This window comes from Oculina patagonica, chromosome 4 (assembly GCF_052425735.1).
Source record: "Oculina patagonica isolate OP01 chromosome 4, crgOcupat, whole genome shotgun sequence".
NCBI lineage: Eukaryota > Metazoa > Cnidaria > Anthozoa > Scleractinia > Oculinidae > Oculina > Oculina patagonica.
In genome coordinates, this window is record NC_135761.1 from 27,689,948 (window position 1) to 27,702,648 (window position 12,701).

A 12,701-nucleotide genomic window follows, 5' to 3' on the forward strand; every position below is an offset into this window, starting at 1 on the left:
AACTTGTTGAGCTGGCGTTGGGTCGCATTTAAGTTCTTTGAAGGCTTGTTTGTCATTGACAAATGCATCCATTTTATCATAGTAGTACGAACAGGGAAACTCTGAAAACTCGTTGAGAAAGGCCTTTTCCTGGGGGCACTAACTGGCTGCGGAGGTACGGGGGATTTATTAAAGTAAGCAAATATCTATTCTTCGAGACAGTTATTTTAACAACATAACTTGGTTCCAACGGAGAGTTTAATAGCAAGACTATACCTTGAGTACAGTCAGAACATAACCAAAGATTATTTTACAAAGCACTTCTATTTACGCGAAACAACAGGATTAGATCAAATCATCAAAAAGTCTTTACTAATCATGTTTTTCAGAAAGTAAGTTTGGTAACAGCCGAATTTATTTTTACAACACGTCGAGCAATAAGTTCGAGCAATAAGTGCAAAAATTAATTACCAAAGATCTACACATAGTGAAGTAACATTTTATATACTTTTTGAAACATCTCACCGTAATTAATTTCTTTAAGTGACCCTGCCGTTAAGTTTTAAAGCATTCTAGAGAAAGTTAATGTCAAACCTAAGCATGCACAAGTGCAAGCATAAGCGCAATCACGCAAAAAGGACAAATTTGGATCCTTGTTCTTGTGCTTACCACAAGCTCAAGTGCAAGCATAAAACTGCAATGCGCTTGTGCTTTTGCTTGAGTCAAAGCTGTTTTCACGGTGAAATAAGGGCTGTTATTCTTGCGCTTGTACTTGCGTCGTTAGTGAAAACCAGGCTTTAACGCGTAATATTTTGTTTGAAATACTGTAACCACGCTGGTATCTCTATTTTTGCATTTATTGCTCGAATGTTTTGCGGAAACCCTCAGTCATACAAATTAAGGCCAAACACTTGTCAATGCTATTTACAGTTACGATCTAAAAAACAGTTTACGCTCGATTAAATAGCAACAGGCTTTTTTTAGGCTTACTGAACTTGAACTAAAACACTGTAGTTTCTACGTTGGTTTTGATGTTTTATCGGCAAAGCAAACTAAACTAAAAAAGAATGAAACATCCTATCGCCACAGTTGACAAGAAAAAACTGCTTCTACCTTTAAACTGCTTCTAACTTTATACAGTAGTCTTGGTCGGTATACATTAAGCAGGACTTTCCTGAGTGTTTCAGTCCCTAATATCTATTGTCACCAGTGTTTTTGTCACCTATTGTCTTTGTTGTGTTGAAGTCACATCAGTTTTTATAGCATTCAGTGCGAACACGGTCTGTCATTTTGTTGGTTCGTTTGTCGGCAATAGTCAAGAAGGTAAAATTAGCAATTCAAAATTAAAAACAGCTTAATTAGCAATGAAAACACGACACTTTCTCTTGGCTTGCTTTTGTGAACAATTCCGTGAGAATGATGTAACAAACAAAGGTTTACAACTAACAATGTGAGTGAACTTCACCTACATACTCCTATTTTGCAATGTATTGTACCTGGTATCTGTTATTCCCTGCTTTTACTTTCAACAAATGTGGAATTTCATTTGAGGCCCTTAGGAGAACCATTGCTTTTGAAAGGTTGCTACTTTCAGGAATTTACCAACAACAGATAAATGTTATCGTCTTACATGTATGTGTTGAAAATTATATTCTTACCAATTGTTTGCACGAACACAGTAACATGTTTAACAGACACACAGCTACTGTATCTCTTAATCACTGCTACTACTACTGTTGCTGCTACCAGAGATATTCATATCTGAAAGATTAAAAACCAACACACAACAGGGGTCAACCACGTACATTTTTGTAATCTTTCTTTATCTAATATTTTGGTACAACAAAAGTAACTTTATTAACTTTATCTTCAACCTGAAGTTGAAGATAAATTCTAATACAACAAGTAAATTACTTTTAAGGAATACAAATGAAATAAAATAATTATAATATTACAAAATGAATAAAAATAATAATACAGTCAAAAGAAGGATTCATCGTTTGTTAAAGATTTGTAACGTGTCAAAAAGTCATTAATATAAATTGAACTAATGGTAATTATGTTTTCATCGCACATAGTCAGGATATACTTAAATCGTACATTAATAGTTAACATCCTAAAATTGTTGTTTATTGCAAACGGACGTTCCAGGAAGATTTCCCTTAGATGAAGAAGTGATGGATGCCTGCATTTCATCAAACATTGAAACTCATCGCCGATAGATGATTGACACAAAATCTCTCATCTCCAGGTATCTTCCTGTAACGCGGCCCTGTCTCAATGGGTAAAGGGTGACAAGACATTCTCAACTTGGTAACTGCCACCCTTTGATTAACATTTTTTATATTTGTAAGATAGGGCTCAAAACGAAATTCATTTTTAATGCGTTATAAAGACATAACTTGTTGCCTTCTGTCCTATCTGGTTGATTCTTGTCTAAATTTTTAAACCAATAAGCCTCAAACTGTTTAGTGATGCTCTTATTGAACAATTTTGCAATAGTTGGGCTTTTACTGTTATCAAAGTGCACAGGGGAATCTAATATCGTCTTATTTAAATTAGTGAATTGTAACAAATGCTTGACTGTGGTAAACCAAGAATGTTTACCTGAAGAATCTAGTTGTATGTATGTTTCTAAAGCACTACCGGTACTTATTATTTTGGTATTCGAAAAAGTAATGAGTCTCAAAAAATATTTTTGGATTGTATCATAATTTTGTTGTGGAGGGGGAATCGTCCAAGTTCCCCCTTCACAGCAAGGTTGCTTGATTTGGAGTGTACTCCTAAAGCAATTTTGCATAATTTGTTGTGCATAGTTTCAGGTATTATACGTTCATCAAAATTTTTTGACGAAAAACGAAAAACTAGAAGTAATTAGAGATTAAAGAAGTGTATTCAACCTAAGACAGATACCACCAGGAAAAAGGAAGCCAGACAATGAAAAATCCAGATCATCGCTGTACTATGACAAAGAGGATGACTGGAAGAGGCTTGTTAAAATTGTATTATTGAAGTTTTCACCTTGTGTTTGCTGAACCAGCGTTTAGTGTTTGTGCAGTTTTATGGTTTAAGGTTTAAATCATTCGTTTACATGGTTTGAATTGTTTGGTTTGTATGGTTGAGATCGTTTGGTTTGTATAGTTTGAATAGCAAGTACTTATTTTTGTTGAAGTAAGAATGTTACGTCAAGCTGACCCTGAATTAATTATTGCAAAGAAAAACAAAAAAAAGAAAGACTGTATTCTGTGGCAAGCGATTTTGGAGCGTTTTGTAATGATAAGTGGTGAATTTTATTGGGGGGGGGGGGGGGAGAGACAACTGCTTAAAAAATATATCATTGTGCTTGCAAAACTAGTGCCAGTCCCATACTGCTGGTTAGAATTTAAAATTCCTAAAACTTATTTTTGACAGCTCCTGGCAAGTAAACATCAAAAGTCACGTGATTTGAAGTCTGGGTAAGGGGTCAACGGATCCTCAATTAGCCCTATATTTATGTTCAGTGTATCCTTTGTATTCATTTTACAGAGGCCTTTCAAGGGGGCAGCTGTGTCGCAACGTTGCATGTTTCTGAAAACCCATGTCGCCTAGCTAGCAGCTTTAAATGTGGCTGTCGTTTTTTACCCTATTGCGTTGCTGTCGCATTGCGTCACTTTCGCATTTCAGTGCTGTAACGATGTCGCTTGTTGCTGTTAAATTGTTCCTGTTGAATGTCACTTTTACCCCTTGGAAGGCCTCTTTACAAGTTTGCAACCTCCTGTTAATGACCACCTCAAATAATAATCTATGTGGTTTCTTAGCAAGAACACCACAGAGGTCAGGATTGCACAGGATTGAAACCAACAGTGAAAAGTGACAAAAATAGAGATGACCTACAATGGTCACAAGAAACTTGTTATGTTACCTGCTGTAATGACAATTCTTTCCTTTGCTCCTCTGGTCTTCTGCACTCTGTAATGCAGACCATAATTGAGTGCAAACAAATGCTCATCGTGTTTAGGGTCACAACACACCCAGTAATGACCTTCCCAAGAAGTGGTCCGCCAGCAGCGACCCTTAGCCAGAACTTTCTTCTTCTCACGACGGCCTTGAGGAGTGATCCACACCAACTGAACTGCATGCCTTGTACGATTAACAAACTTCACCTCCACTGGGACGGTCACATGAGCATCTGATTTCAGCTTGTCGAGAGAATTTCCTGATCAATTCAAAAACACAACACACAATAAGGTAACACAAAGTATAAATAGATTTAGCCAAGCCTAAAAGCGGAGCTCCCAATTTACTGATCAATCGAACAGGTTTCGCTTGTGCGGTTTGTTTTGACTCATTTCTATTTGCAAGAAACATGCTTTAAGAAGACCTTCGCATTAATGTCAACTATACTTGGAAATAGCCCAAAATGAAATTCCTTCAAACTCGGCCTGAATAAAGCCCTAGAGGCACTAGTTACAAAAATATAAGTTTAAGATCAATCGGTTAATTTTTGATTTTTTAACAATTTTTTTCTTCCCAATTTCATATCGTCTTTGTACTTCTATTCTACTATCTTTAGAGATCTAATTACAGTAGAACCCCTATTAAGCGGCCACACTCGGGGAAATGGCAACTGGCCGCTTAATAGAGGTTGGCCGCTTAATAGGGGTTTGTCAGAAATTAGCATAAGGTCTTTTAAGAAGGTTACATTATTTCAATACAAAATAAGGTGAAAAGGAATAACGAAATCACATGAAGACGACAATAAACCTGTGTTTGAATGATTTTATCGGCCGTCACGATCTGAGCTTGTTGGAAATTTATTTAAATATCGTATATTACATTCTTATTGGCCGCTAAATAGAGGTAAAAACAATAGAAGAACGCTCATCGGGACGGAAGAAAGGTGGCCGTGGCCGCTTAATAGGGGTGGCCGCTTAAAAGGGGTTTTATTTACAGTATTATACTGACAATATTTTCAGGACTTTAGTAACTGGCCGCTTAATAGGGGGTGGCCGCTTAATGGGTGGCCGCTTAATAGGGGTTCGACTGTAGATCACAATTTGATAAGAAGGCAAAAATTTTACAAAATTTTGAAAGTCGGTACCTCAAGACAGCTAAAAAATAGGCCAAAATTTACCATATTTTCAACTGCTTTAAAAGCCTTCTGGTACATCGCTTTGCCCAAAATGGCTTAATCAGTCTGAAAGAGCATGTTTTTTACTACAAATCTGTGAAATAAAATATTTGGGTAATTAAAATTGCGAGGGCTGAGGCAGCAAAGTAAATGCAGCTCTCCTCCTAAAAACCTGACCTTTGACCTTGCCGCAACGAAACTGCAAATGACAAGTTGAGACAATCTTTTTCTTATTTTGCGCAGGTTTCTTGTTTTATCGGTTGAAAACACGTATTACGTGATAAATGCAATCTTATTTAATGCATGAAGCACCCAAAAGTCACATATGTGACCCTCCACGGGATTTTGGTCACTTTGGTGTTGACACGCGCACGACTCACTCGCACGGTAAGACAAAAGAGACACGATTTAACACGGAACAACCGTGTCCAGTAAATCTCTCATTAAAATTTTCTTGTGTTTTTTAGGACACGGTAAAAACAAAGGACTTAGCCAATCGTCCGTGTCAGTACTGGAAAACAAAAGCTATCGTGCGAATTAAGCACGCTTACCATGCGAATAAAGCACGCCATCCCGTGCAAAACAAACACGCTTACCGTGCGAAAAACACATGCTTACCGTGCGAATTACCGTGTCAACGCACACTTACCGTGCGAAGGATGAGAAATAACACATTTAACGTGTGGAGAGAGAAGTATATAAAGTCAGGGACTACCATAGCACGCTTTCTCATCATAGGATTTATTGACAATGGACATCTGGTAAAATCTAATATCTGACGGTTGATCTCGATCAATTCGGCCGATGTTAAAATAATTGCCAAAACTTCGGCTATGTCGTTCTTATAATGCCGAACTATATCTTCTGAGACTTTGAACATTATTAGTTTGATCTGCATCGCTCTCACGACTGAAGCATGCATGTGCAAAGCTATTGTACTAATAATTTCACCTTTTGTTCTCTTCAAGATGTCTCTGACTTGTCATGACAAGTTTGTTTTTGTAAAAAATGTCATGACATTTCAAACTTGTCCGCTCGTGCTTAAACACCTGGCCCCAGTTGTTCAAAGCGTGGATAACGCTATCCACCGGATAAATCACTATCCGGTGGATAGTGCAGTATTTTTTGTTAACACTTATCCACTGCAACACTTTTCAAGACACAATGCATGACTATGGTCTTATAGACTGGTCAAGTTATAGTGAAAGACAGTTTGTATTCATACCTGATGGTTTCTTTATTTCAACATCCAAATGATGGGCATCATGTTTATGTGGAAACGCATAAAATACTGGACTGCCATTAATCAAGAGTGGCTCCCGACTCAACTTCTTGTTAAAAGCCATGAAAACATGTGTCTGATAGGTGTCTAGTGTCTTGGATTGGCCATCCTTCAACTTCCCTTTCCGCTTCCGTCTTCCTTTCTTGTTGATCCAGAATAACTGGATTTTCTTCCCTGTCCTGTTTGTGAATTTCACTGTCAGTGGATGCTTGTCCTCTCTGGAGTAAAGATCTAGCAAATTCATAACAAGACAACATTCAGAAATGAAATTAAATGAAATTTGTGCTGGCGGTGTTGAGTCTTGCATGACTTGTGCAGTTTGTGTTTCATAATAAACCAATTTTTGAATTCTCGGTATTGGACTGGAAATAGCTTGCAATGGAGGCTAATGCGGGAGGAAATCATTAAAAAGAGCTTCAAAAATAATCTACAGTCCACAAACGGATAGCTAACCTACATTCCAACAAAGCTGCGTTCGCGCTCAAAGTAATACCTCTTGTCATAAATACACTCACTCATCCACGGAGCTGCAAAACGCAGCAAGATGGCTGTTTTCTGATTTTGCCGCTTCTTTTTCGGAACAATTTTGACACTTTGCTTGCAAACTATAGGAATTTGGGAACATGTCAAATTAAAAACTGTGTTTCAACTTTTTAAATAAGTGTGCTTATGTTTTTATTGTGGAGTAAGGTCTGTTTTGGGGGATTTTTCATTGAAGAAATAGATCGCTGTCTGTATTGCAATCGACCATCACATTGGCACAATGAGTATCAAATAAACCTGATTAAAAATTTATGTTGTATATTTTATTATTTGTGGGGGGAGGGGGACTAAAGTTTCCTTTTTTGGAGGAGACTGGGCGAATACAAACTAAATGTCACTCGCCAAGATAGCAAGTGCTCCAAAATTTTAGTGTCCAAACCTGGTGGCTTGGCTTGCAAGAAAGATAAATCATTGTTTTCTTGTTAACAAGTACAGTGACCTATTGTTTATTCTCTTAGGTTGAGTGTAGCAATCAAATTCTTCCTATAAAATGAATACAGATCAATTTCTATGACAGAATAATACATTATCACCGGAAACATGTACTCTGCCAGTACTCACAATGGAATTATCAAGGAATTATCTGGTGTATACAACGTGTTCTTGCTCCTAATTGAATATGGTGTCTTGAAAGGACAATGATAACAATGGCTGTTTAGGTATAAATGTTGCAACACTGTCTAGCAAAATTATATCATGCATTTTGACGTATGGCTATTCGTTTAAATATCTCTATTCATGTCTTGTTTAAGTCTGCATGAGATCCTTACTTTCTATGGTACAATATTTGCCATTGGCCTAGATCCAGACAACTGTCTGGCTATAAAAGTTTAAAGAATGAACTTTAGCATCATTCACTAGATGTATTGCTTGTAAAACTGCAACTTAGTTCGAAATTTGTAAATCCCTCCCTCCCTCCCTTTGGAGGCTTGACTGTTGTTGTAATTAATTGAATAAACCGGGGTTCACCTCTTGCATGACGCTATCGCTTACAAGCTACGTTTTCGCTATTTTAGTGGCGCTATTTTACGCTCTTATGCCTCTTCTTGTCCAATCCAGCAAGTGACGGCAGAGTCGGCTTGTAGTGCAGGGGAGATAACGCTGACTTGTTAATAATACACATACAAAAATTCACTTGAAGTGGATGACAAATAAAACGTGTTCAGTGGCTTACCGGTACCTTTCTGATTCGTTCTTAAACATAACAGAGTTGCCGGGCTTTGTAAAATCCAGATACCGCTAGGGAATTTTAAATCTCTCTGTCATGCATTATCAGGTGCTTTTATCCTTATTCAGCTGTATTGGTTTGGTCTGAAATGTCCAACTTCAACTTACGCTTGTAATCTTTCTTCTTTACGAGCCATTGCGTAAGAAAATCCGCAATTGGTAGCTTTCAGTAGTTTCGTAAAGCCTCTCTTGTGCTGTACAAGTGTCCAATTCCTAGTACTTTGGTTTATATACTTAAAACTTTCGTTAAATCGGTCAAACTTTTCATGAATCGTTATGTTTTTGCTCGATTTTTGCTCTCTCAAACACTCCGACATCGGGCGCCATTTTGTTTTGGCGCGCTTTCAAACTTTCCTGTCAATCAATTTAATTTCAACTTTCTCCACTCAATTTTAACTTTTTGCACTCAATTTCAACTTTCTGCACTGTTTGGGATCAATTGACGTGCTCTCAGCCAATGACCATGCAGAAATTTTTGTATGTATATTATTAAGCACAAAAAGCACAGTGGTTAAAATTATTAACTTACTATATTCAGATAAGTCACTGTCATCACTTTCTGCATCCTGAAATAACAAGTGAAAACAATAATAATACATGTATTATATCATATACCGGTCAGTGCTACTATGATCAAATTTTCACTCCTTGCTTTTCTTAACATTTCTTAAAGTATTTAAGAAAAGATTCAAAATGCCGTTTTCCATTTTTAAATATCTTTTTTAGTTCCGGAGATATTTAAGCTTAAAAAATCGTAAAATATGCAAATTAGGGGACTGATGACGTCATCTACTCAACCCAATTTTATGTTATCTCGAGTTATCTCGGTCATTTTCTGCAGAGACCAATGAAACTTGGCAGACTAATAGTTCTGCAGGTGACACACATGCAGTTACCATGGAAACTCACTCTTTTCCAGTCCCCACCCAATTTATTTTGAATATTTAAGAATTTTTCAGTTTGAAAAATTAAACCCCAGCAAGACATCTGCCTTATCCATTCATACGCTTGCCAGATCACTCATGTAAAGCATTATTGACAAATAACAATAAGGAATGCCAGAATTGGCCCGAAAACCCATTTAGCATTGGGGTCTGGAACCTAGTGTGTTGCCATGGTAACCAAATTGTTGAGTTCACATGGTGAAACACAACAAGCAGAGTGTTGCTGCAAAAAATCGAAGAGTTCGGATACAAATTGGCTGAGATATCACTTTCTTCATATTTGATCAAAATTTGTTTGAGTCTATGATGTCATCGCTTTGTTTATTTGCATATTATAAAAACTTGAATATCTCTGGAAAAAAGGAGATATTGGAAAACAGTAAATGGCATTTTTCTTCTCATAAAGAGAACTTGTTAATATTTGAAACGGCTACGAAAGAAAAGATGCAAATTTCATCATAGTAGCACTTTAACAATCACCCAACAAAGAAACAATCTATGATAGAAGAAGAGTGCAAGCCATAAAGAAAACTACTCAGGGTTATACCCTTATTTGAGCTAAACAGGGATTTGTCTCTGGATGTATAGTCCTATTAAATTATAATTAATTAAGGTGGCCCAAACCTATTTATTTACCTCATGGTTGCATTTTTGAATCGCGCTTTATGGCAGGAAAGATTTCACCGATTTCTTCGAATTTTTGCGTCCTGAATGTAAAATGTTCGAATTTACGGAAAATGGTATTCGATTTTCAGTCGGAATAAAACCTTCTGAGATTTGAACATACCCCAAAAATGTCCATAAATTTAAATCCCGACAACAGATTTCTTCTAAACTTTAGCAAATAAGCCTCAGAGCTCTCAAGTTTTGTATCAGGAAGTTTCATGACAATCCTGACCATGCAACTCGCTGCACAAAATGCTGGTCAAATTTTATCTAAAACAAGTAAAGCGCGATTCAAAAATGCAACCATCACGTAAATAAATAGGTTCGGGCCACCTTAAGTATGATGTTAATACCATGGTGGTTTGGTGAAAGAATAGCCCTCTAAACCATCAGTGCAGTACATGCACAAAAGATTAAACTCGTACCCAGATGTCTACTTACCACGGTAGTACACATCTGGTAAAGTGCGTTCAATTCGCCAATCTGATTGGTCGATGGACTGCTTCAGCATTTGCGCGCGGATGATGCAAACTTGTTTCGCACGCGCGCACTGTGCGTTGGCTAGTAGGAAAATATTTGGTTTTGAAGGCTTTTCTACAAACGCGTCGTGTTTTAAACGTAACTAATGCGAATAAGCTATAGATACAGTTTGTAGTTCAAGCTTGTTAGAACAGAATGTTTTAAAATGACGATATTCGTGGGTAAAAAGATGGGCAAAAAACTTTGCAAATCTGACGCGTACTTCACGCGTACAGCTAGCTTGTACGCGTCAAACACAGCGCGCGCTTTTCCCACCGGTTGAAGGCTGGTTTGAATGTTTTAAATTATCAGCAAAAACACGACTAGCGGCTTTTTTTCTTCCTCAACTCTATTTCAAGATTGTGTTACTTGCCTTTCCTTGTATGGGAAAGAAGTTTATTAGCTATTTACAGCGGCCGAGTGAGCTTTTCATCTACTAAATTGCTGAGCATGTGTAGTCGCGTCGTGTGTCACATTTCTGACACATTTGACGCGAGCAAAATCCGACTTTAACAGATGTTCTCTCCGAGGGTTGAGAAGATCTGGGTACGAGATTAACAAAAGATATCAATGTGTAAGTACATGTATAAAGTAGGAAAAAATACATAAAAAATCTAATAAGATAAAAAAATGCTAAGCTAAATTATAATAGTAAATTTACATGAAAATCTAAAAAAGAATAAAAATACTGACCTAATTTACAATAATATTTACAAAGACTAAAAACATTACTACTAAAATACTATGTTAAGCAGAAACCTTTTGCTAGGCAGCAAAAGGTTTGTATACTGTCGGCAATCACTATATTTACAGGCAGTTCATTAAAAATCTTCGCACCACAAACGGGAAAGGTGTTGTTCCCGAAATTCAATTTGACCTTAAAGTTATGTACATTTTATTTGTGTGCACACTTGATTCTCACCAGACAGGTTAAACATACATACATAATAGTGTCCCCAGTTAGTTTTGTATAAGTTAAATACTGCTCAAACTTAAGTCCTTCACTCATTCATTCATAAGTTTGAAAGTCATGGAATGCCTTGGGTGCATGCCAATGTCTTTGTTTTGGTGAAAGATTACGGTAAGTTCGTGATGTTAACATGGAGATACCAACCTCATGTTTCTGGCCAGGATATGGTCCTGAGTGAGATGGGAAATGTTCAGGGTGTGGTCCAGAGTAGGAAAGGAAAGGTGGTCCTGGCTGAGAACCAACAGCAGGATGGAAAGCTCCAGGATAAGGTCCTCCCTGGGGTGGAGGTTGTCCAGGGGGTACTCCAACAGGGGGAGGGTAAGCTCCTGCTGGTCCAGCATAGAATCCAGTGCCGGGAGGAGGGCCATAGCCAGGCTGAAAAACAAGATAACACCAGAGTAACCAGCTGTGCTACAGTTTAATACTAGTGCAAGAGATCCAAACGTGACTCCCAACAAAATCGATGTATAAAATGTTGCTCAAGGTGTCTCAAACCTTTCTTTTTTTTTAGGACAAACTGAACATTTTTTTTTATCAGCTTTTCAGCAGTTTTTATTCATTGATTTGACATGAAATTAATACACCAGTAAAGTTTGGTATGGTGTATTTTTCATCTTTGACAATGATAAACAGAAAAGCTTGAAAGACAAGTTCATGAACACTGCTTTCATTTTCATTTTGAAATGCAAAACTCGCCAAGGGAAGCAGTGAAATTCTCAACTAACTTTTTAAAAATTTGTACTGTTCTATTTGCTGAAAAAGTCTCACTGGTTTTTCCACACAAATGGAAGTAAAAATGACAATTTACATTTAAGATACGGTTTAGTATTTAAAAAGTATAAGGCCCAAAACCGAAAAAATGACACCCTATGAATTCAAGGGGAGAGAGCCGACGACAGGGACCCGCACGACCACCCGCACACCGACAGATCGACCCGGACCTCCCTGGGGAGCAGAAAGGCCCCAGGAACAGGGAACAGAGAGACCCGGAGAGCAGCAGGAGCCCCCCCCCAGGAGCCGAGGGCCGCGGAGGCGGGCGCGGCGGGACGAGGGAAGGAGGGAAGGAAGGGAGAACGCACGCGACGGGAGGACAGGGGACAAGAGGGGAGGGAGCAGAGCGAGGAGAAGGAGAAGGGGAGAAGAGCCCCAAGGAGAACGGGCCCACGAACCACCCAAAGAGGGACGAGAAGGGAGGAAAAGACCAGAGAAAGGGAGCGACAAATGAAGATGGATTTCACTTATAAACATGTATAAAGAAGCGGATATCAGAGAAATAGTTTATTTGTTTGACGCTCTTGAAAATGGGCAGAGCAAAATTGAAATTTGAACAGTGGACACGGATATTGGTATTGGTGTTGTTGCATTGGTTGGCCAATTCTTTAATATACAAGGGAAGTCTCCACGAGTAAACTAGCATATCGGTGGCGTTTGGAATTGGTACGCATTTTCTGAGAAGTCAAT

At 38.0% G+C, this 12,701-nt stretch overlaps 1 protein-coding gene across 1 annotated transcript in view; it reads right to left on the bottom strand.

The window, feature by feature from the left end:
• Nucleotides 1-219: 219 nt before the first annotated feature.
• The window catches only part of LOC144650085 (uncharacterized), a 30,789-nt gene continuing 18,307 nt past the window's right edge, over nucleotides 220-12,701 (bottom strand). Inside the window, exons 4-8 of the mRNA XM_078509742.1 lie at nucleotides 11,385-11,615; nucleotides 8,671-8,707; nucleotides 6,315-6,602; nucleotides 3,881-4,174; nucleotides 220-1,740 (exon numbers count right to left, since the gene is read on the bottom strand). Of these exons, the coding sequence (XP_078365868.1) occupies nucleotides 1,694-1,740; nucleotides 3,881-4,174; nucleotides 6,315-6,602; nucleotides 8,671-8,707; nucleotides 11,385-11,615 (897 nt within the window). The 3' untranslated portion in view covers nucleotides 220-1,693. The remainder of the gene's footprint in view (nucleotides 1,741-3,880; nucleotides 4,175-6,314; nucleotides 6,603-8,670; nucleotides 8,708-11,384; nucleotides 11,616-12,701) is intronic.